At 44.9% G+C, this 25524-nt stretch overlaps 2 protein-coding genes across 5 annotated transcripts in view; both read right to left on the minus strand.

Annotated features, from left to right (window-relative positions):
* Window positions 1-4773: 4773 nt before the first annotated feature.
* LOC135521760 (uncharacterized) lies at window positions 4774-17464 on the minus strand. 3 transcript variants are annotated; one of them, XM_064947468.1, is made up of 11 exons: window positions 16610-16697; window positions 15018-15159; window positions 9318-10598; window positions 9030-9153; window positions 8624-8802; window positions 8225-8385; window positions 6669-6813; window positions 6299-6339; window positions 6173-6227; window positions 5552-5654; window positions 4774-5277 (listed from the first exon to the last, which is right to left on the minus strand). In XM_064947468.1, the coding sequence occupies exons 3-11, from the start codon at window positions 10507-10509 to the stop codon at window positions 5022-5024; spliced, it is 2256 nt and encodes a 751-aa protein (XP_064803540.1). In that variant the 5' UTR covers window positions 10510-10598; window positions 15018-15159; window positions 16610-16697; the 3' UTR covers window positions 4774-5021. The 3 variants fall into 3 exon arrangements, with proteins under 3 accessions (XP_064803540.1, XP_064803539.1, XP_064803538.1); XM_064947467.1 differs by lacking the exon at window positions 15018-15159 and having other exon boundaries at window positions 6173-6224; window positions 16610-17464; XM_064947466.1 differs by lacking the exon at window positions 15018-15159 and having other exon boundaries at window positions 16610-17463.
* A 3029-nt stretch (window positions 17465-20493) lies between these two features.
* LOC135521761 (phospholipid-transporting ATPase ID-like) overlaps window positions 20494-25524 on the minus strand; it is a 57166-nt gene continuing 52135 nt past the window's right edge. For both annotated transcript variants that reach the window (XM_064947470.1, XM_064947469.1), the window contains 2 exons: window positions 22835-23404; window positions 20494-22522 (listed from right to left, as the gene is read on the minus strand). In XM_064947470.1, coding sequence (XP_064803542.1) covers window positions 22424-22522; window positions 22835-23404 — 669 coding nt within the window. In that variant the 3' untranslated portion in view covers window positions 20494-22423. The remainder of the gene's footprint in view (window positions 22523-22834; window positions 23405-25524) is intronic.

Here is a 25524-nt window from a genome sequence, read left to right on the forward strand (position 1 = left end):
ACTGGCAGGAGTAGGCCTGGAGCACAGCATGCAGGAGTCAAAGACTAGAGACAGGCCAGGAGAATGGTACTGGCAGGAGTAGGCCTGGAGTACAGCAGGCAGGAGTCAAAGACTAGAGACAGGCCAGGAGAATGGTACTGGCAGGAGTAGGCCTGGAGTACAGCAGGCAGGAGTCAAAGACTAGAGACAGGCCAGGAGAATGGTACTGGCAGGAGTAGGCCTGGAGTACAGCAGGCAGGAGTCAAAGACTAGAGACAGGCCAGGAGAATGGTACTGGCAGGAGTAGGCCTGGAGTACAGCAGGCAGGAGTCAAAGACTAGAGACAGGCCAGGAGAATGGTACTGGCAGGAGTAGGCCTGGAGTACAGCAGGCAGGAGTCAAAGACTAGAGACAGGCCAGGAGAATGGTACTGGCAGGAGTAGGCCTGGAGCACAGCATGCAGGAGTCAAAGACTTGAGACAGGCCAGGAGAATGGTACCGGCAGGAGTAGGCCTGGAGCACAGCATGCAGGAGTCAGCAGTCAAAGACTAGAGACAGTTATATTTGAAAACTGGAACCGGTTGCATGTGATAAATCTATTGCACAATGCACAATAAATATCTAACCTTTAAGTTAGCTTTTGGTGACTGAGTCCACCTCCCCTTACGCAGCAGATGTATGGAATAGTGATTAAAGTCACTGTAGCCTAGCAATGCGGCAGGATCAGATAAACATAACATACACATATCCAGGGTGGGTAAAGGCTTTTTCTTTGGTTTCACATGTTCTTCATAAAAAACACATCCTTCCTTCTAACGAAGAAGAACGTGTCTGCCATAAATGAACTATTTCAGGTGTGTGTGTTTTAAATGGGAGGGTCAACAATGAGTATCTCAAACATTCTTAAGAGGTACCACTGTTCCTCCTCTATGTTAGTTGGACCATGTGAATAATTGTATTGTTTACCCCTTTTTCTCCCCAATGTTGTGATATCCAATTGGCAGTTACAGTCCTGTCCCATCGCTGCAACTCCCGTACGGACTCGGGAGAGGCGAAGGTCGAGAGTCTCTTGGCAGTTACAGTCCTGTCCCATCGCTGCAACTCCCGTACGGACTCGGGAGAGGCGAAGGTCGAGAGTCTCTTGGCAGTTACAGTCCTGTCCCATCGCTGCAACTCCCGTACGGACTCGGGAGAGGCGAAGGTCGAGAGTCTCTTGGCAGTTACAGTCCTGTCCCATCGCTGCAACTCCTGTATGGACTCGGGAGAGGCGAAGGTCGAGAGTCTCTTGAACCTCTGAAACATGACCCTGCCAAGCCACACTGCTCACTTAATCCGGAAGCCAGCCGCACCAATGTGTCGGAGGAAACACCGTACAACTGTCGGCCGTGTCAGCGTTCATGCGCCTGTACCCCCACAGGAGTCGCTAGAGTGCGGTGGGACAAGGACAAAACTCTCTAACCTGGATGACGATAGGCCAGTTGTGCGCCGCTTCATGGGTCTCCTGGTCGAACCCGGATCTGTAGTGACGCCTGTAGCACTAGTCACTCTAATAATGTTTACAGATTTTTTGCTTTACTCATCTGATATTTATATACTATGTTTTTTCTACTATATTTTAGTGTGCCACTCTGACATCACTCATCTGAATATTTATATATTCCTTAATTCCATTATTTTACTTTTAGCTTGTGTGTATTGTGTGTGTTGTGAAATGTTAGATATTACAGCACTGTTGGAACTAGGAACACAAGCATTTTGCTACACCCACAATAACATCTGCTAAACATGTGTTCGTGACAAATAACATTTGATTTGATGCAGTGCCTTAGACCGCTGCGCCACTCTGGAGGCCACCATGTGAATCATACACAGTTTGGACAACACTAGGTCTATGAGGATCAGTGCCACCATGTGAATCATACACAGTTTGGACAACACTAGGTCTATGAGGATCAGTGCCACCATGTGAATCATACACAGTTTGGACAACTCTACGTCTATGAGGATCAGGGCCACCATCTGAATCATACACAGTTTGGACAACTCTACGTCTATGAGGATCAGGGCCACCATGTGAATCATACACCGTTTGGACAACTCTACGTCTATGAGGATCAGGGCCACCATGTGAATCATACAGTTTGGACAACTCTACGTCTATGAGGATCAGGGCCACCATCTGAATCATACACAGTTTGGACAACTCTACGTCTATGAGGATCAGGGCCACCATGTGAATCATACACCGTTTGGACAACTCTACGTCTATGAGGATCAGGGCCACCATGTGAATCATACACAGTTTGGACAACTCTACGTCTATGAGGATCAGTGCCACCATGTGAATCATACACAGTTTGGACTACTCTATGTCTATGAGGATCAGGGCCACCATGTGAATCATACAGTTTGGACTACTCTATGTATATGAGGATCAGGGCCACCATGTGAATCATACAGTTTGGACAACTCTATGTCTATGAGGATCAGTGCCACCATGTGAATCATACACAGTTTGGACAACTCTATGTCTATGAGGATCTGGGCCACCATGTGAATCATACAGTTTGGACAACTCTATGTCTATGAGGATCAGGGCCACCATGTGAATCATACACAGTTTGGACAACTCTACATCTATGAGGATCAGGGCCACCATGTGAATCATACAGTTTGGACAACTCTACGTCTATGAGGATCAGGGCCACCATGTGAATCATACAGTTTGGACAACTCTATGTCTATGAGGATCAGGGCCACCATGTGAATCATACACAGTTTGGACAACTCTACGTCTATGAGGATCAGGGCCACCATGTGAATCATACACAGTTTGGACAACTCTACGTCTATGAGGATCAGGGCCACCATGTGAATCATACACAGTTTGGACAACTCTACGTCTATGAGGATCAGGGCCACCATGTGAATCATACACAGTTTGGACAACTCTACGTCTATGAGGATCAGGGCCACCATGTGAATCATACACAGTTTGGACAACTCTATGTCTATGAGGATCAGGGCCACCATGTGAATCATACACAGTTTGGACAACTCTATGTCTATGAGGATCAGGGCCACCATGTGAATCATACACAGTTTGGACAACTCTATGTCTATGAGGATCAGGGCCACCCATGCTGGAAATAAGGTGTATGTCTTTCTCTGGGACTAATGTTGGTCTACCCACCATGATATACTGTAGATGGTATACACTGAGTGTACAAAACATTAGGAACAACTTCCTCATATAGAGCTGCACCCCCGCCTTTTTCCCTCAGAACATCCTCAATTCATTGGTGCATGGACTCGTTTCACAGGGTTGCTGGTCCATGGCGACTCCAATGCTTCCCACAGTTGTTTCAAGTTGGCTGGATGTCCTTTGGGTGGTGGACCATTCCTGACACACACAGGAAGCTGTTGAGCATGAAAAACCCAGCAACGTTGCAGCTCTTGACACACTCAAACCGGTGAGCCCTGCAGGTATTACCATACTCCATTCAAAGGCACTTAAATCACCCTCTGAATGACACATATACACAAGCCACGCCTCAATTAGCCTACACAAGCCACGCCTCAATTAGCCTACACAAGCCACGCCTCAATTAGCCTACACAAGCCACGCCTCAATTAGCCTACACAAGCCACGCTTCAATTAGTCTACACAAGCCACGCCTCAATTGTCTCAAGGCTTAAAACTCCTTCTTAAACCTGACACAATTTGAAGTGGATTTAACAACTGACATCAATACAGGATCATAGCTTTCAGCTGGATCCAGCTGGTCAGTGTATGTCATGGAAAGAGCAGGTGTTCCTAATGTGTGGTACTCTGTGTGTATATATATATATATATATATACCCGCTGATACATGAAACCAAAACTCTTAGTATGAAATACATAGAGTAATATCATTAATAACGGACTACAAATAAGGAGCTAACCAGGAGATTATTGAAGCCCCAGAAACCCAAATGACCTGTGCTACTAACGTACTACAGAGCAGAACTCACTGTAATAATGAATCTTTACCGCCACCTAGTGGGAAAGTGATGTTGTAGTGCTGTGGTTCTCAAACTTTTTCGATTACAATCACCAGCGACATTTAGCTCTGCCCAGAGTACCTTGGTTACACTACCGCCAACTCCATGTAGCTCTGCCCAGAGTACCTTGGTTACACTACCACTAACTACATGTAGCTCTGCCCAGAGTACTCCTGAAGTACCCTGTCGTGTGCGTTTACGCAGTAGGCCTATGGTCTCATGAATCTTCTTAAGAACCCCCTGTGGATAGGTAATTACCCCTAGTGGTCCTAGCACCCCTGGTTGAGAGCCCCTGTTTTAGTGTGATTTGTTAACAACAAGACTTTACACTGAGTGGAAAAAACATTAAGAACACTTTAATATTTAGTTGAACCCCCCCACTCCCCCGACACCTACTACCATACCCCGTTCAAAAGAACTTAAATCTTTTGTTTTGCCCATTCACACTCTGAATGACACACACACACAATGCATAACTCAATTTTCTCAAGGCTTAAGAATCCTTCTTTAACCTGTCCCCCCCTTCATCTACAGGGATTGAATCGGATGTTTTGTACATTCAGTGTACACTGTCAGTGACAGATCCCAGTAAAAATGGCATGTATACCCAAATAAAAATATCCTAGTTGTTGTGTACAACACATTTATAGACTACTACCATCACCTGCTGGGCACAAATACATTTCCTTCACTACAAATGTGATTATACACTCAGAACAGCATTTTCTAAATAAACTCTCTTTACACAAGTTTGTATTCAAAACTATTTATTTACTTCTGACTAAATGATTTACAAAAACCCAATACTTTTTTTATAGACACACACATTAATATTTACATCATTACTCTACTGGCTCATTTTCCCCAATGAGAACAAAATACTGCACACATCCAAACAGTGAAATAACAGGGCTTCTCCAGCCTGGACTAGGGGAACAGGGGGCTAGCGGTAAGGGCCTGGGATAGAGGGTAAGGGGTTTGTTTTAACAGCAGGCATATCATTTGCTCTGGACCAGAAAATAGCTTGTGTTGTCAAAGCGAATAACTTCCCCCTTCTCCTCTTCTTCCTCCTCTTCATCCTCCTCCTTCCACTCTTCTTCCTGTGGGACGGGTTCCCTGTAGATAGGGTGGTCAAAGTTCACGAGGGCATGTCCTTCCTGGGTAGGCAGGGCTGTGACTGGGGGGGAGGGGCAAGCAGGAGAGGAGGAGACGAGACTCAACCTCCACAGTTTAGACATGAACCTCTCCCTGTGTCTGAGAGAGCGAGAGAGAGAGGGTGGGGAGAGAGGGTGTAGGATAGAGAGAAAGGAGGGAGGAAAGGCAGTGTGAGCAGAGAAAGGGAGGAAGAGAGAGGGGAAGGTATTTAGATAAATGGTGTTGTGCTTGTTTCTGTAGATGACAAAATTTAACAGCTAGTTAATTAACTGATGGTTAATCATGATAACCATAGATATGTACAGGACAGGGTGTTATCTAGTGAGGATGGGAGGATCAGAGTGGAGGTGAAGAACAGAGGGGGGTGGTTTACCTGTAGAGGTAGGTGGACAACAGAGTGATTGACAGCAGCACACAGGAAACAACCACCCACAGGACATGAGGCCACACCTCTACACCACCCCTAGACTCAGAGACTGAGAGGGGAAAACAGAGGGGTTGGGAGAGAGGGAGGAGGGGTTGGGAGAGAAGGAGGGGGGAGGGAGCGAGGGAGCGAGGGGGAGGGGGGGGCGAGCGAGAGTGAGGGGGGAGCGAGAGGGAGGGGGGAGAGAGGAGAGAGGGAGGGGGGAGGAGAAAGGAGAGAGGAGTGCGGGTGAAAGGTCATGATATTAATAAACTGTTACACTATTATACTGATGTGTCTGTGTGTGTGTGTGTGTGTGTGTGTGTGTGTGTGTGTGTGTGTGTGTGTGTGTGTGTGTGTGTGTGTGTGTACAGTATTTGTGTGAAACTTAAAGAATGGGGTGAGATGAGTTGGCCCAGGTTCTGTGTTTCCTGAAGCACTTTCAGTTGATGAGGTTATGACATTAGCTTCCTGTTATGGCCTTCTGTAAGGTAGGGGGATTTCTGACATTGAAAATATCCCACTTAACTCTATCACAAACACACTGTAGCTTCAACCAATCGACATACAGTAGCTCTCTGTCCCACTAACCTGATGTCTCTTCTGTCATTCCAGAGCCAGAATCTGTGTCGTCTGTGTAGTCCTGCTGGAGAGACAGAATGAGACAATGTCACAGAGAGATTAAACAACTAGGACCACTGTGTGTGTGTTTCTTACCATAACAGTAGAAAGATCGCTGAACGCAGTTGGCACAGGGGCTGTAATAAAGGACATTCACCATGAACCACACAACTGTTCACACATACACAGCTAACTGGCTAATACTTCCACTAGTGTAGAGGAGTGTGTGTCTGGCTGGGTAAATGAACAGGATCCGTTGAAGGGTAAGGGAGTTGACAGGTAAGCTGTAAAGCTCTGTAGAAGGTATCTGTTAAGACTAGAGATCAGAGCAGAAAGGAAGGAACAGGGAGGGGTTGTCATGACTACCTTTGTCTATGGGCTGGATGGTTCTCGTTAGCCTGGTCCTGGATGATAGTATGGAAGAGTTGAATTAAGCACGTACAGATCTGGTGTGTGTGTGTGTTACCTGTCCAGGTGTTGGCGTAGAAAGCCGTGCTCCATTCGCTCCAGTGGCCATCAAACTCTTCCTTAGCTCTGAGTTGGATCAGGTACTGTACTCCTGGCAACGCATCTGTTATAGTGTAGAACCGGGCTGTGGTGGTCCCTTTTATCTACACACACACACACACACACACACACACACACACACACACACACACACACACACACACACACACACACACACACACACACACACACACACCAACACCTTTGTTTTACTATCCTTATTCCCTAACACCCTAAACCTAACCAAACCCGCTAACCCTAATTATAACCCTAACCATAAATCTAACCTCTCTGCCTAAAATAGCATTTTTTCCTTTTTCCTTGAATTGTCCTTGTTTTACTAACCTTGTGAGGACTTGGTCACCACAATGATGGTAAAAACACACACAGATGACGAAATAGAAAAAGTAATGTCTGTTTGAGCCAGAACAGAGCAGGCTAGATGAACAACATGGGTCATTACACCAACATCCAGAACAGAGCAGGCTAGATGAACAACATGGGTCATTACACCAACACCCATAACAGAGCAGGCTAGATGAACAACATGGGTCATTACACCAACACCCAGAACAGAGCAGGCTAGATGAACAACATGGGTCATTACACCAACACCTAGAACAGAGCAGGCTAGATGAACAACATGGGTCATTACACCAACACCCAGAACAGAGCAGGCTAGATGAACAACATGGGTCATTACACCAACACCCAGAACAGAGCAGGCTAGATGAACAACATGGGTCATTATACCAACACCCAGAACAGAGCAGTCTAGATGAACAACATGGGTCATTACACCAACACCCAGAACAGAGCAGCCTAGATGAACAACATGGGTCATTACACCAACACCTAGAACAGAGCAGGCTAGATGAACAACATGGGTCATTACACCAACACCCAGAACAGAGCAGGCTAGATGAACAACATGGGTCATTACACCAACACCTAGAACAGAGCAGGCTAGATGAACAACATGGGTCATTACGCCAACACCCAGAACGGAGCAGGCTAGATGAACAACATGGGTCATTACACCAACACCCAGAACAGAGCAGGCTAGATGAACAACATGGGTCATTACACAAACACCCAGAACAGAGCAGGCTAGATGAACAACATGGGTCATTACACCAACACCCAGAACAGAGCAGGCTAGATGAACAACATGGGTCATTACGCCAACACCCAGAACAGAGCAGGCTAGATGAACAACATGGGTCATTACACAAACACCCAGAACAGAGCAGGCTAGATGAACAACATGGGTCATTACGCCAACACCCAGAACGGAGCAGGCTAGATGAACAACATGGGTCATTACGCCAACACCCAGAACGGAGCAGGCTAGATGAACAACATGGGTCATTACACCAACACCCAGAAGAGAGCAGGCTAGATTAACAACATGGGTCATTACACCAACACCCAGAACAGCGCAGGCTAGATGAACAACATGGGTCATTACACCAACACACAGACACACCAACACACGCATGCGAAGCCACACACCTGTGTTCCGTGTGGCATGGTGTGGTATCTGAGCTCATAAAGCAGCTCGTGATAGCGGTCTCTCTCTTTCCAGGAGTGAGGAACAGCCCAGCCCACCCTCAGTCTCCTCTCCTGTCCCTCCACACCCCTCACCACCACTGAGCTGGGGGGGTCTGGATTAACTACACACAGGGAGGGAGGGGGGAAAGGTGAGAGAGGGAGGGAGAGAGTGGGAGAGGAGGAGAATGTTAGCAAGGTGTCTTATTGAGTGGTCTGTTAAGCATGCACACAAACTTATACTCACATCACACACATCACACACATCACACACATGCCTGCACGCACACACTCATATCACACACACACACAGACACATACACATGCCTTACGCACACACACATATCACACACACACACTCACTAATGTCCAGAGGTGTGAAGTCTAGGAGAGGGCTGGTAGTGTTGCCAGCAGTGTTGGTGACACACAGGTAGGCCAGGTGTGGCTCTCTACACTCCTTCTCTTGATGACCTATAGCACACCAACACCGAGAGAGCAGGGCGGAGTAGGAACAGTTGACACGAGAGAATGACCCTGATAGACTGAGAGAGAGAGAGAGAGAGAGAGAGAGAGAGAGAGAGAGAGAGAGAGAGAGAGTTAGTATTCCACCCACACTGTTCTGTCGGCATCATATGTTTGATAAAGTAAGTAATTTAAGACAAATGAATGAGGAAGAGGAGAAAGAAGAGGGTGATAAGAGGAGGAAGAAGAGGGTGATGAGGAAGAGGAGGCTGATGAGAAAGAAGGAAAAGAAGATGTGTGCTCTCACCCTTTCCGTAGGAGGAGGTAGCACTGAGGGACAGGAGTCACTGGTTGACTGGCTGTCCAATCACAGCGGATCTTACTGCTGGGTGACCTCTTATAGCAGGACAGCTTAGGCCTCTCTGGGGGAACTGAAAGACATTCCAGGGGAAATCCATCATGTTTGTCCGTTGTTCTTATGTGACCATGAATGTCTGCTGTGGATTCACACTTCACAGAACACACAGTATGGTTGTCAGCTTCAATGGCCAGAGGTGATGAGGTTAGACAGAGAGATGCCATCAGTATAACTCACCTGCCACGCTCACCCTCAGAGAGGAGACCAGTTTGCCTCCGCGGTGGCAGCTGTAGTTCCCAGAGTCACCCACCGCCAGGGAGGGCAGGGTCAGAGTGGCGCCTCTCCTCCCTAACACCACTACTCCTCCTCTTTCCTCTCCTCCTCTCAGCGGCCTCCCGTTCAGTCTCCACTGAGACCTTCCTCTCAGCCCCCTCACCATCCTCCCTCCCTCCTCCTCTTCCTCATAGTCATCCTCACTGTCCATCGCATCAGTCCCCCGATTAGAGGGCAGCTCAGTGTCAGCCCCTCCCACTCCGCTGTCTCTGGTTGGTTGGAGCGATGTCCCAGTAAGAGGAAATAGTTCCTGTGTATCTGTATGTCCTGGTTGATTGACAGTGTAAAGACTCCGCCCTGTATCCCTCTGCTCTCCTCCTCCTTTGTGCTCCTCCTCTGTTACATCTTCCACATTCCCTTTGTTAACTTCTCTCACAGTAAGAGTGTGGTTTCCTTCACCAGTGTTCCTGATGACAGGTTTCTTCTTACTGTCTGTCCCAGTATCATCTGTGACAGGAGTGTCTGTTACAGTAAGGACAATAGTGTCCTTTCCAGTAGAAAATGTGTCTATTCCATTATCACTACCGTCTTTTATAGCACTGACTGTAGTTCCATTAGATGTGGTGTCTGTTGTGGTGTTGACAGTGGTTCCGTTAGATGTGGTGTCTGTTGTGGTGCTGACAGTGATTCCGTTAGATGTGGTGTCTGTTGTGGTGCTGACAGTGGTTCCGTTAGATGTGGTGTCTGTTGTGGTGCTGACAGTGGTTCCGTTAGATGTGGTGTCTGTTGTGGTGCTGACAGTGATTCCGTTAGATGTGGTGTCTGTTGTGGTGCTGACAGTGGTTCCGTTAGATGTGGTGTCTGTTGTGGTGCTGACAGTGATTCCGTTAGATGTGGTGTCTGTTGTGGTGCTGACAGTGGTTCCGTTAGATGTGGTGTCTGTTGTGGTGCTGACAGTGGTTCCGTTAGATGTGGTGTCTGTTGTGGTGCTGACAGTGGTTCCGTTAGATGTGGTGTCTGTTGTGGTGCTGACAGTGGTTCCGTTAGATGTGGTGTCTGTTGTGGTGCTGACAGTGGTGGGGTGTACTACGGTAATGACACTGGTGTATTTTCCATTTCCAGCGGTGGTGCTGGTGTGTTTGGCCCTGTTAACCATCACCTCCAGCCCGTTCACCTCCACCTGACCACTACAGGCCAAGACCAGAACGCTGCCTGGGGACACCACCAGCACCCTGGGAGGGGGGTCTGGAGGGAGAGAGAAAGACATAATGAGTCAGTACTGTACAGAGACACAGGCACACATGCAGGCACGGATGTACCCTTATATACACACACACACACGTTGAGGGGTATAGGTTGTGGTTGACTGGGCAGTACAGATAACCTGAGAGAACACATTGCATAACTGATCACCAACCTCTCTTTCACTTCCTCTTTCAACACATCCCTTCTCCCCACCTCTTTCTCTCTTCTATCTTCTCTCAGCCTGTCTCTTCTTTAACAAACTCTTTCTCTCTCACCGTCTGTTATTCTGTTTCTCTCCTCCTATGCCTCCACCCTCTGTCTGCTATTCTGTTTCTCTCCTCCTATGCCTCCACCCTCTGTCTGTTATTCTGTTTCTCTTCTCCTCCTATGCCTCCACCCTCTGTCTGCTATTATGTTTCTCTCCTCCTCCTATGCCTCCACCCTCTGTCTGTTATTCTGTTTCTCTCCTCCTCCTATGCCTCCACCCTCTGTCTGCTATTCTGTTTCTCTCCTCCTCCTATGCCTCCACCCTCTGTCTGTTATTCTGTTTCTCTCCTCCTCCTATGCCTCCACCCTCTGTCTGCTATTCTGTTTCTCTCCTCCTATGCCTCCACCCTCTGTCTGTTATTCTGTTTCTCTCCTCCTCCTATGCCTCCACCCTCTGTCTGCTATTCTGTTTCTCTCCTCCTCCTATGCCTCCACCCTCTGTCTGTTATTCTGTTTCTCTCCTCCTCCTATGCCTCCACCCTCTGTTATTCTGTTTTTATCTCCTCCCCTATCCTCTCTCCCACCATTAAAGCTCCATCACAGAGCTACAAAACATTTGTCTAAATGTTTACTGATTAACATTCTTTACTAAAATAAACAAATAGTATAACAATCTCTGTCTGTGGCCCCAACCTCCATAAAGCTGCTGTTACTAGACACTGGAGATTCTCTATAAAGACCGGCAAAAGCCAAACTGGTGACACCAGCTGATAATATGAAGGAAACCCTGTAGAAACAGAATTATTTAAGGGTTTTGACAAATCTGTGGCTTGTTAGTTTACCCTTGGGTCTGAGTAAACACGATTGGCTCCAGCCTTGACAATGTTGGCCTAATACCAATACTGTTCCCAGGACCCTGGACTTTCAAACTTATAGTCTCATGTTTAGAAAGTAGTATAGTTTTGTATATCATTGACAAGTGATATCCAGAGCATTCAGAAAGTATTCAGACCCCTTCACTTCTTCCACATTTTGTTACTTTACACCCTTACTCTAAAATGGAATAAAATGTTAAAATCCTCATCAATCTACACACAATACCCCATAATGACAAAGCAACATTTCTAAATATATATATATATATATATATATATAATTTTTAATATTAAGTTTACATACAGCTGAAGTCGGAAGTTTACATACACCTTAGACAAATACATTTAAACTCAGTTTCACAATTACTGATATTTAATCCTAGTAAAAAGTCCCCATCTTAGGTCAGTTGGGACCACCAGTTTATTTAAAGAATGTAAAATGTCAGAATAACAATAGAGAGATTTATTTCAACTTTTATTTCTTTCATCACATTCCCAGTGGGTCAGAAGTTTACATACTAATTGAGTGTATTTGTTGGCATTGCCTTGAAATTGTTTCACTTGGGTCAAACATTTCGGGTAGCCTTCCACAAGCTTCCCACAATAAGTTGGGTGAATTTTGGCCCATTCCTCCTGACAGAGCTGGTGGAGCTGAGTCAGGTTTGTAGGCCTCCTTGCTCGCACATGCTTTTTCAGTTCTGCCCACACATTTTCTATGGGATTGAGGTCAGGGCTTTGTGATGGCCACTCCAATACCTTGACTTTGTTGTCCTTAAGCCATTTTGCCACAACTTTGGAAGTATGCTTGGGGTCATTGTCCATTTGGAAGACCCATTTGCGACCAAGCTTTAACCTCCTGACTGAGGTCTTGAGATGTTGCTTCAATATATCCACATAATTTCCCTGCATCATGATGCCATCTATTTTGTGAAGTGCACCAGTCCCTCCTGCAGCAAAGCACCCCCACAACATGATGCTGCCACCCCCGTGCTTCATGGTTTGGATGTGTTCTTCGCTTGCAAGCCTCCCACTTTTTCATCCAAACATAATGATGGTCATTATGGCCAAACAGTTCTATTTTTGTTTCATCAGACCAGAGGACATTTCTCCAAAAAGTATGATCTTTGTCCCCATGTGCAGTTGCAAACCGTAGTCTGGCTTTTTTTATGGTGGTTTTGGAGCAGTGGCTTCTTCCTTGCTGAGCGGCCTTTAAGGTTATGTCAATATAGGACTCGTTTTACTGTGGAAATAGATACTTTTGTACCGGTTTCCTCCAGCATCTTCACAAGGTCCTTTGCTGTTGTTCTGGTATTGATTTTCACTTTTAGCACCAAAGTACATTGATCTCTAAGAGACAGAACGCGTCTCCTTCCTGAGGGGTATGACGGCTGCATGGTCCCAAACTGTTTATACTTCTGTACTATTGTTTGTACAGATGAACGTGGTACCTTCAGGCGTTTGGAAATTGCTCCCAAGGATGAACCAGACTTGTGAAGGTCTACAATGTTTTTTTTCTGAGGTCTTGGCTGATTTCATTTTGATTTTTCCATGATGTCAAGCAAAGAGGCACTGAGTTTGAAGGTAGGCCTTGAAATACATCCACGGGTACACCTCCAATTGACTCAAATGATGTCAATTAGCCTATCAGAAGCTTCTAAAGCCATGACATCATTTTCTGGAATTTTCCAATCTGTTTAAAGGCACAATCAAGTTAGTGTATATACATTTCTGACCCACTGGAATTGTGATATAGTGAAATAATCTGTCTGTAAACAATTGTTGGAAAAATGACTTGTGTCATGCACAAAGTAGATGTCCGATACGGACTTACCAAAACTATAGTTTATTAACAAGAAATTTGTGGCGTGGTTGAAAAACGAGTTTTAATAACTCCAACCTAAGTGTATGTAAACTTCTGACTTCAACTGTATGTATTCAGACAATTTACTCAGTACTTTGTTGAAGCACCTTTGGCTGTGATTACAGCCTTGAGTCTTCTTGGGTATGACACTACAAGCTTGGCACACATGTATTTGGGGAGTTTCTCCCATTCTTCTCTGCAGATCCTCTCAAGCTCTGTCAGGTTGGATGGGGAGTGTTGCTGCACAGCTATTTTCAAGTCTCTCCAGAGATGTTGGATCGGGTCCAGGCTCTGGGTGGGCCTTTTAAAGACATTCAGAGACTCGTCCCGAAGCCCCTCCTGCGTTCTCTTGGCTGTGTGCTTAGGGTCGTTGTCCTGTTGGAAGGCGAACCTTCAACCCAGTCTGAGGTTCTCAGTACTCTGGAGCAGGTTTTCATCAAGGATCTCTCTGTACTTTGCTCCGTTCATCTTTCCCTCGATCTTGACTAGTCTTTTAGTCCCTGCCACTGAAAAAGATCCCCATAGCATGATGCTGCCACCACCATGCTTTACTGTAGGGATGGTGCCAGGTTTCCTCCAGACTTGATGTTTGGCATTCAGGCCAAAGAATTCAATCTTGGTTCCATCAGACCAGAGAATCTTGTTTCTCATGGTCAGAGTCCTTTAGTTGCCTTTTGACAAACCCCAAGCGGGCTGTCATGTGCCTTTTACTGAAGAGTGGATTCCATTTGGACCACTCTACCATAAAGACCTGATTGCTGGAGTGCTGCAGAGATGGTTGTCCTTCTGGAAGGTTCTCCCATCTCCACAGAGGAACTCTGGAGCTCTGTCAGAGTGACCATCGGGTTCATGGTCACCTCCCTGACAAAGGCACTTCTCCCCTGATTGTTCAGTTTGGCCGGGCAGCCAGTTCTAGGAAGAGTCTTGGTGGTTCCAAACTTCTTCCATTTAAGAATGATGAAGGCCACTGTGTTCTTGGGGACCATTAATGCTGCAGATTTTTAGTTTATTTTTTACCCTTCCCCAGATCTGTGCCTCAACACAATCTTGTCTCGGAGCTCTACTAACAATTCCTTCAACCTCATGGCTTGGTTTTTGCTCTGACATGCACTGTCAACCGTGGGACCTTATATAGACAGGTTTGTGCCTTTCCAAAACATGTCCAATTAATGGAATCTACACAGATGGTCTCCAATGAAGTTGTAGAAACATCTCAAGTATGATCAATGGAAACAATGCACCTGAGCTCAATTCCGAGTCTCATAACAAAGGGTATGTAAACACATGTAAATAAGATATTTCTGTTTTTTATATTTAATCAATTTGCTAAAATGTCTAACAACGTGTTTTTCATTTGTCAATATGGAGTGTTGTGTATAGATTGCCATTTAACATAAGGACATTTAAAATATATATATATTTTACAATAAGGCTGTAACATAACAAAAGATGGGAAAAGGGAAGGGGTCTGAATACCTTCCGAATGCACCGAACGTTTTTAAGAGAAAGCTTTTCAATTGGCATCTCTCCCCCTGTTTTCAGTCACATGTGGGGACACTGCAGGAGTTGGGCTCATGAGTTGTGCTCCAATTTGACTGAGGATAGCTTCATTTGTGACCTATGTACAAATTAGAATTGTGCACAGAAGAGCATAATAGTTTCCACATCAATGTTAAAATGAGTTAATTAGTTAAGTTATTAAAATGTTATATTCCAATGTAATTTAATGTTATTAGTTATATTCCATTCCAATGAATATATTTGTTTTATGAATTAAAAACATCTATTGAAAACTGTTTGCTCCTGAATGTAATTGTAAAGACTGCTGGGATTTAAAATCTTGCATTATTCAAATCATATTTTGTGCAATTGTACATAATGGATGGTATGGATAAGGAACAACAAAGAAAATGAATGTGCAGGTGAGTTAAATAGAGAACTTTACATCAAATCTCTTCATAGTGCGGATATTAATGGTGATATGCGCAACACAATCCCCCCCATCTTTTATTTAAAAAATTAACATAAGACAACTAAACTTATGATTTGGTAATACTCAAAAGCTTTCTTAACACACTTGTGTGAAACCCTCTGTCAATCTTCTACCGGGGTAACTGGTAACTACCCCCTAGTACCCTATCTCTGGAAAATGTCAACAGAGCACTGAGCTCACCAAAAACTTTTTTACATGTAATTCCGCTCATGTCATGTTAATTTACATTTTTGCGACTAGCAGAAACAACTTTGCAGATGATCACAACACGTCAAATCCTCAATAGTCCATATGAGAAGGCAACACCGCTCTGTCTACAAAGTTCTATATTTAGGTTACAAAATCCAACTTTTTGGATATAATGCGAATGATACACTATATATCCAAAGTATGTGGACACTCCTTCAAATGAGTGGATTCGGCTATTTCAGCCACACCTGTTCCTTACAGGTGTATAAAATCGAGCACACAGCCTCTCAATCTCTATAGACTAGACATAGAATTGTAAATGAGAACTTGTTCTCAACTTGCCACCTGGTTAAATAAAGGTGAAATAAAAAGACAAACATTGGCAGTAGAATAGCCTTACTGAAGAGCTCAGTGACTTTCAACGTGGCACTGTCATAGGATTCCCCCTTTCCAACAAGTTAGTTCATCAAATGTCTGCCCTGTTAGAGCTTCCCTGGACAACTGTAAGTGCTGTTATTGTGAAGTGGAAACCCCTTTTCCATCTGTTTATCCAGAAATCAAAGCCTTTACTTATGCCAATATTTAAGAAAAATGCACCCATGCCTTTATTTCCCCAAAAATATCAACTCATAGCTTTCATTTGATATGCTCCAAATATCTAATTTGATAACTTCATGGGGACTTTTCCATGAAAATGCCCCTTCTTAAAATGTATTTTATAACATAAGGAAAGTGACATTTCATCACCATATAGCGCGTTCCCCCGCTCTGGGCAGAGTGGGTGGACACCCTAAACATAACTGAAAATAAAATAATTAGCCTATAGGCATGAAACCAAATCTATTAAATATTTGATTGATATAATCCAGTAATAAAATAAACCTACCTCTCCGTGGACAGGTCCCGTCCAGAAAGCAGTGGACTGTCAGCGCAGACAGGAGAACCGCCAGCCTGATCCACGATGGCATCTTTACGCTTCTTTAATACGAGTCATCTCTCTGTGTTGGTAAATCCAATCACACCGTATCAGTAGACTAGATTATAAAGCTGCTCCCTTTCAGACATCAATTAACACTCATTTGAAACGCAGAAAAAAAACGTTATACAAGTTGTCTCTGTTCCCGTACAAGCTCTCCAGACTACCTCTCCGCTGGCCTGAGTCTGGACTGCCGTTATGAGCAGCTGTTGATTTACATAACTCAAATAGATCAGACCACCTTCTGTGTTTTAATAAAATAACAGAAGCGAATACATCACCAGATCTGTTGCAGAAACGTTGCAAACGACGTAACGGGGAGGGACCTACATGAATTTGTCATAATAGCCTAATTCCACCCCAGGGATCAACTAAATGGACCACCTCCAGTCTCTCTCACACAGACACACACACACACACACTCCCAACCTACTCTATTTAATCTGTATCGCGAAAATTCAGTTTTACAGCGTGATTGAAAATTCAAGGTAATGTTCCCGCTTTAGCGGAGACAGTATTCACGGTAAACGCTGCATGTCGGCTCAATCGGAAATTACCATTACAAGTTTATCCCGCAATATGTAACGATTACAGAGAGAATATATCCCTAAACCTCAGTTTCTTCTGGTCAGACAACATGAACTCTCAGAAATCGGACATTGCGAAAGTACAGATAGTGTCGTGTCCATGTGTCAAACTCCTTTCCAGATAAAACTGTCCATGTTTGAAGGGCGAAAGGCCAGAAGCACTTTTGCGGAGCCAGCGCGCTGGGGAGAGTATGTGACAAAACAAACACTAGGTTTACGTAGTACACTGCTTTTTCAGGAGATTGAGCAAACATTTTGTGGTAATCTTGACATGTCCTAATGACATGGTCAGTAATAATAACCTGCTTCTCCGAAGGCCACGTTCACATTGTTTTGTTCTTTTGGTTATGGAGTTAAGGCCCGGGTTGCGGTTAAGAAAATTGAGACAAACGTCTGTAAAAAGTGCTATTAATAGGTTAGATTGATTGTTTCCCTTATTATAAACATTATTCCCCGTACAGTCACACTACAAACGAAATCATACTTTGATGTCAACTGTAAATAATTATATGTCAGTTGACACTTCCTCTTTGGATTGACAAAGACTTGAGTAACTTTCTTAACTTGAACGTTCTCACTGAACCCTAACATCAACCTGCTGTATCTATCTATGACACCAGTGCTTGAAGTGGACTGAAATAGGTGACAGTACTTATTTTGGGCGCCCCTACTGTTTATAATTATGTGCCACTGGCAGAAGGCCACAATATTTGAAAGCAAAACTCTGTAAGAGGTGCCAAAACAAAACAGTAATACATTTGAGGTGCGATACTCAGTACTAGTGCGTTCTGGCACAATTCAAGCACTTTATAACACGTTGCAACACAATCTCACACTCAACTCGTGCAAATATGTACAAAAAGTATTTAAGCATATTTTGTGTGTTTTTGTGAAATTTTGTGTGGCTTAATTCGTGTGAAAAGACACATTTTTGTGCAACTTAATTCATAGGAAAATACAGTTTTGGGGGGCAAATGTAGGAACAATATTTTAAAAGTTATTTGAGCATTTTATGTTGTATTTTCACACAAATTAAGCCACATAAAAACGCACAAAATCTGCTGAAATACTTTTTGTACATATTTGCACAAATTGAGTGTGATATTGTGTTACACTGACTTACAGGTGGTTTAAGTCCTCTACAGCAGGGAGAGACAGGTCCAGCAGAGACTGGTTGTGCTGGTTTCACCCTATAATCTTTCTAACCAGAGGCTGTATGCTGTAGAACAGTGGTATTCAAACTTGTTCAGCTGGGACCCCATTTTTTCTGGGAACAATTTCCGGGGAAGCCATTTTTCTTCACAACATTTTTTTGCGACCCCATTCCACCCCAAAACAAATAACACAAATTCCGATTTTTACATCAACAAATAACCTTCAATTCATGACATGTTCATCTCTTATCAAATTAAAAGAAAACAAATACATTTTATTTTTCAAATTATCTTTCTCAAAAATGTTTTTATGTTGACCCATACAATAATCTGTACTGTAAAAATATATATACAGTGCCTTGCAAAAGTATTCGGCCCCCTTGAACTTTGCGACCTTTTGCCACATTTCAGGCTTCAAACATAAAGATATAAAACTGTATTTTTTTGTGAAGAATCAACAACTAGTGGGACACAATCATGAAGTGGAACGACATTTATTGGATATTTCAAACTTTTTTAACAAATCAAAAACTGAAAAATTGGGCGTTCAAAATTATTCAGCCCCCTTAAGTTAATACTTTGTAGCGCCACCTTTTGCTGCGATTACAGCTGTAAGTCGCTTGGGGTATGTCTCTATCAGTTTTGCACATCGAGAGACTGTAATTTTTTCCCATTCCTCCTTGCAAAACAGCTCGAGCTCAGTGAGGTTGGATGGAGAGCATTTGTGAACAGCAGTTTTCAGTTCTTTCCACAGATTCTCGATTGGATTCAGGTCTGGACTTTGACTTGGCCATTCTAACACCTGGATATGTTTATTTTTGAACCATTCCATTGTAGATTTTGCTTTATGTTTTGGATCATTGTCTTGTTGGAAGACAAATCTCCGCCCCAGTATCAGGTCTTTTGCAGACTCCATCAGGTTTTCTTCCAGAATGGTCCTGTATTTGGCACCATGTTTGACAGTGGGGATGGTGTGTTCAAGGTGATGAGCTGTGTTGCTTTTACGCCAAACATAACGTTTTGCATTGTTGCCAAAAAGTTCAATTTTGGTTTCATCTGACCAGAGCACCTTCTTCCACATGTTTCCCAGGTGGCTTGTGGCAAACTTTAAACAACACTTTTTATGGATATCTTTAAGAAATGGCTTTCTTCTTGCCACTCTTCCATAAAGGCCAGATTTGTGCAATATACGACTGATTGTTGTCCTATGGACAGAGTCTCCCACCTCAGCTGTAGATCTCTGCAGTTCATCCAGAGTGATCATGGGCCTCTTGGCTGCATCTCTGATCATGATGCTCTCTGCGCTTTTAACGGACCTCTGAGACTATCACAGTGCAGGTGCATTTATACGGAGACTTGATTACACACAGGTGGATTGTATTTATAATCATTAGTCATTTAGGTCAACATTGGATCATTCAGAGATCCTCACTGAACTTCTGGAGAGAGTTTGCTGCACTGAAAGTAAAGGGGCTGAATAATTTTGCACGCCCAATTTTTCAGTTTTTGATTTGTTAAAAAAGTTTGAAATATCCAATAAATGTCGTTCCACTTCATGATTGTGTCCCACTTGTTGTTGATTCTTCACAAAAAAATACAGTTTTATATCTTCATGTTTGAAGCCTGAAATGTGGCAAAAGTTCGCAAAGTTCAAGGGGGCAGAATACTTTCACAAGGCACTGTATATTTTTTGCAGCGATCCAACTGCAGTTCACTCACAACCTGGACTTTGAATACCACTGCTGTAGAGTACAACAGCTGTCTCACCTAGTTTCACCCTATATCTTTCTAACCAGAAGCTGTATGCTGTAGAGTACAACAGCTGTCTCACCTAGTTTCACCCTACATCTTTCTAACCAGAAGCTGTATGCTGTACAGTACAACAGCTGTCTCACCTAGTTTCACCCTACATCTTTCTAACCAGAAGCTGTATGCTGTAGAGTACAACAGTGAGAGCATCATTCCAGTGGCCCTGGAGGACTGGGTTTGTTTCCCCTGCTGTATAGAAGGAATACGTTACATGATGACATGCCTAGTAGAGGGATGAACTAGGTTGATCATCATTACTGTGGATTTATTAAGGCTTAATAATAATAACCTTGATCCCCCCCCTCCCAAGCCTCCATCCGCCCCAAAGCAACATGGACGCCATAGAGGGCTTATTGTCCATTGTCTCTCACAACGCCTCAGAGTCAGTCCGCCCCAAAGCAACATGGAGGCCCAGGTTGTTGTTAGAAGTCCATCTCCTCTCTCTTAAGCCCAGTACGGGTGGGGCTCAGAGTCAGAGATATAACTGTAGTTCTGTCTATGGGCCCAGCAGCAGGTCACCAATATGGTGCAGTGGAGGAGGATGAAGAAGAACATGACGAAGAGGAGTCTTGCTGTGTCCTGTAAGGTTAAAATGGCGTTCTCACTGAGAACTATAGTGAACACAGAAACTCTGCCCATGAACTTATGATGACATATACTACAACATTCCAGCAAGGACAGCATCCTGCATTCATCAGTCATTGGTTGGCTGACTGAACCCCTCAGTGTCCTGCCAAGTTATTGGCTAAAACAACAGACAGACTATGTATGTGAAGATGTCAGTCAGGCATACAGATAGAGAATGTACAGTAGTATGTACCCATAAGAGTGTAGGATGGTGCAGCCTGTCTGGTTTGACTAAGCCTTTGGGCATGGTGACACAGCAATATGTAATCATGAATACAAAGACCAGGACCACTGATAAGGTTCTAGAGACATTCCTCATACAGACTGTACAGGTTAGAGGGACAGCTCTACACTACTGCATTGGTTTACACGCTGTCATACATTATTACATAAGGTAGATAGCATTACTTGGCCTATTAAAGACATGTTTATGATTGGTTAACAGCTGGATACAGACAGGTGTATTGGAGTACTATGTCTAACAGCAGCTGATCATAAAAAACACTCATTCTGCTATTTCATCTCAATTCACCACCTTTTTGACCATCAAATGAACCTCTCTTCTGTCATAAAGACTCAATTCACCACCTTTTTGACCATCAAATTAACCTCTCTTCTGTCATAAAGACTCAATTCACCACCCTTCTGACCATCAAATGAACCTCTCTTCTGTCATAAAGACTCAATACACCACCTTTTTGACCATCAAATGAACCTCTCTTCTGTCATAAAGACTCAATTCACCACCTTTCTGACAATCAAATGAACCTCTCTTCTGTCATAAAGACTCAATTCACCACCTTTCTGATGATCAAATGAACCTCTCTTCTGTCATAAAGACTCAATTCACCACCTTTCTGACCATCAAATGAACCTATCTTCTGTCATAAAGACTCAATTCACCACCTTTCTGATGATCAAATGAACCTCTCTTCTGTCATAAAGACTTCATAAAGACTCAATTCACCACCTTTCTGACCATCAAATGAACCTCTCTTCTGTCATAAAGTCTCAATTCAATACTTTGTTTTGAACCAATCTGATATGATGTTATGACATATGATCCATTGTATAAATAGTATAGTCATGTCTGAACCACAGCGGTGCTGTTGGAGCGGGGTTTCTGTCCGGAACCCTGTGGTACCAAGCTCTTCAGCAGATGATTACATCATTTGCATGAAGAAGTGCTTCTTTCAGCCTGCCTCATTGGTTGAAGAAGACAGAGAAGTGGGTTGTGGGTAGTCTGAGCATGTCTATCACAACTACCACACACTATCTTTCAGACGGAAACATATATGTACCAACACTATTGCAACGACAGTGTCATACAAATGCCAGTGGGTGTTGATGGGTGTGCATGCCTTCCGCCTACAATGGCTGCCACTGTGGATCTCTTCCTAACCCAGGGTGAGTGCCATTCCAAACATTCCACCTTCAGTATTCCAAACTTCCAAATGCAGTATTTCTTCACGTATTCCAAGAGAATCCAGTGGGAAATGGCAGCCTGTCCGTCTTCTTTCTATCACCTGTCCATCTGTCTGTCCGTCTCACACGGTGTGGTTGGTTTCCTTGGGAACAGGGGGAGGTCCCGGGCTGCTGGTTCCGCTGGTGCGATAGGCGACGCCCCTCCAACCAAATAGAGCATCCTGCAGGACAGGTGGAATACCCGGTTACTTTTGTGTGTGTGAGGTTGTGTGTGTGTGAGGTTGTGTGTGTCAGGTTGTGTGTGAGGTTGTCTGTGTCAGGTTGTGTGTGAGGTTGTGTGTGTGAGGTTGTGTGTGTGAGGTTGTGTGTGTCAGGTTGTGTGTGAGGTTGTGTGTGTGAGGTTGTGTGTGTGAGGTTGTGTGTGTGAGGTTGTGTGTGTGAGGTTGTGTGTGTGAGGTTGTGTGTGTGAGGTTATGTGTGTGTGTGAGGTTGTGTGTGTGAGAAAGAGATTAAAGAAGATGACAGTATCTCACCTGTACAGCGCCCAGACTAAGGTTCCAGCCACCAACCGAGTCTCCCCCAGGACTCCTCACAGAGGTGGGAGTGAGAGCGTCAGCAGAGGGGACCTGGGCTGGAGCTAACGCTGGTGTGTTTGTGGGAGGGCCAGAAGCCACCTGTGGGAGTATGACAGGCAGCGTGTGTGTTCCCTCCTCCAGCGGAGTATCCTGTGACCCCCCCAGGAGAGAGGATGAATTAGACAGGGGGGGAGCCGATCCTGACACATAGCTAGGTGCCGGGCTGCTCTCTCCAGAGGCGCTCTGCGGGGGATGTGTATTTGAGTGTTTCTTTTTGCGCAGGGTGTCTATCCAGCTGGAGCTGTGTCTGGAGGCAAAGTTGGCCAAGGCCAGGGAGGACAGTCTCATGTTCTTCCCAGAGGTGATGAGCTCCCCAAAGCCCTCCTGGTGGGCAAAGGCATATCCTGACCTCCTGAACCCGCCCCTCGCCCCCAGACGACCCTCAGGCACGCCCCCGACCCTGACTCCTCCCATGCATCGACCCGCTGGCTTCCTCGTCTTCTGACGCACCAGCTGGGTGTAACGCACCTGGAGGGGGGAGGGGGGAGAGGGGTCAGGGCAAGGGAGGGGAGAGAGCAGGGAAGGTAGAGGGGGCGGGAGAACAGGGGAGGTAGATGGGAGGGGGGAAAGGGAGAGGTAGAGGGTAGAGAGGACAGGCAGGAGGGTTATTTCTTAGTATAAAGGGATATGTGGGGTTTGGTGACCGGTATCCTGGGACTTCCTGACCAAGCTCCTTCCCCTTTTTGGGAGAAAAATATTGACGGGTCCTGTAAACCAATAATCCAAAAAAATGATGCAGCAATAATGCAAAAATACTAAATATGCACGATAGCTGCATGCATGAACCGAACATAACGACTCCTTGGCTTCACAACCTACGTTAGACCAGTCATCACAACGCTAGCAGCCTTTACATATTTAGCCTATAGGCCTGCTCAACATAGTCCTCAATAGAAAACATCACTTACATGCATGACTTCCATAAACTGCAGGTCCAGGTCATAAACCACAACCTTCTGAATCCCCCTGATAGCCAGGTCATAAACCACAACCTTCTGAATCCCCCTGATAGCCAGGTCCAGGTCATAAACCACAACCTTCTGAATCCCCCTGATAGCCAGGTCATTAACCACAACCTTCTGAATCCCCCTGATAGCCAGGTCCAGGACATAAACCACAACCTTCTGAATCCCCCTGAAAGCCAGGTCCAGGTCATAAACCACAACCTTCTGAATCCCCCTGATAGCCAGGTCCAGGTCATAAACCACAACCTTCTGAATCCCCCTGATAGCCAGGTCCAGGTCATAAACCACAACCTTCTGAATCCCCTGATAGCCAGGTCCAGGTCATTAACCACAACCTTCTGAATCCCCCTGATAGCCAGGTCCAGGACATAAACCACAACCTTCTGAATCCCCCTGATAGCCAGGTCCAGGTCATAAACAACAACCTTCTGAATCCCCCTGATAGCCAGGTCCAGGTCATAAACCACAACCTTCTGAATCCCTCTGATAGCCAGGTCCAGGTCATAAACCACAACCTTCTGAATCCCCCTGATAGCCAGGTCATAAACCACAACCTTCTGAATCCCCCTGATAGCCAGGTCATAAACCACAACCTTCTGAATCCCCCTGATAGCCAGGTCCAGGTCATAAACCACAACCTTCTGAATCCCCTTGATAGCCAGGACCAGGTCATAAACCACAACCTTCTGAATCCCCCTGATAGCCAGGTCATAAACCACAACCTTCTGAATCCCCCTGATAGCCAGGTCCAGGTCATAAACCACAACCTTCTGAATCCCCCTGATAGCCAGGTCCAGGTCATAAACCACAACCTTCTGAATCCCCCTGATAGCCAGGTCATAAACCACAACCTTCTGAATCCCCCTGATAGCCAGGTCATAAACCAAAACCTTCTGAATCCCCCTGATAGCCAGGTCCAGGTCATAAACCACAACCTTCTGAATCCCCCTGATAGCCAGGTCCAGGTCATAAACCACAACCTTCTGAATCCCCCTGATAGCCAGGTCATAAACCACAACCTTCTGAATCCCCCTGATAGTCAGGTCATAAACCACAACTTTCTGAATCCCTCTGATAACAAGGGTCCAGGTCATTAACCACAACCTTCTGAATCCCCCTGATAGCCAGGTCCAGGTCATTAACCACAACCTCCTGAATCCCCCTGATAGCCAGGTCCAGGTCATAAAACAGAACCTTTTGAATCCCCCTGATAGCCAGGTCCAGGTCATAAACCACAACCTTCTGAATCCCCCTGATAGTCAGGTCATAAACCACAACATTCTGAATCCCCCTGATAGCCAGGTCCAGGTCATAAACCACAACCTTCTGAATCCCCCTGATAGCCAGGTCATAAACCACAACCTTCTGAATCCCCCTGATAGCCAGGTCCAGGTCATAAACCACAACCTTCTGAATCCCCCTGATAGCCAGGTCCAGGTCATTAACCACAACCTTCTGAATCCCCCTGATAGCCAGGTCCAGGTCATAAACCACAACTTTCTGAATCCCCCTGATAGCCAGGTCCAGGTCATTAACCACAACCTTCTGAATCCCCCTGATAGCCAGGTCCAGGTCATAAAACAGAACCTTTTGAATCCCCCTGATAGCCAGGTCCAGGTCATA

The sequence above is a fragment of the Oncorhynchus masou genome, chromosome 30 (assembly GCF_036934945.1).
Source record: "Oncorhynchus masou masou isolate Uvic2021 chromosome 30, UVic_Omas_1.1, whole genome shotgun sequence".
Taxonomy (NCBI): Eukaryota; Metazoa; Chordata; class Actinopteri; order Salmoniformes; family Salmonidae; genus Oncorhynchus; species Oncorhynchus masou.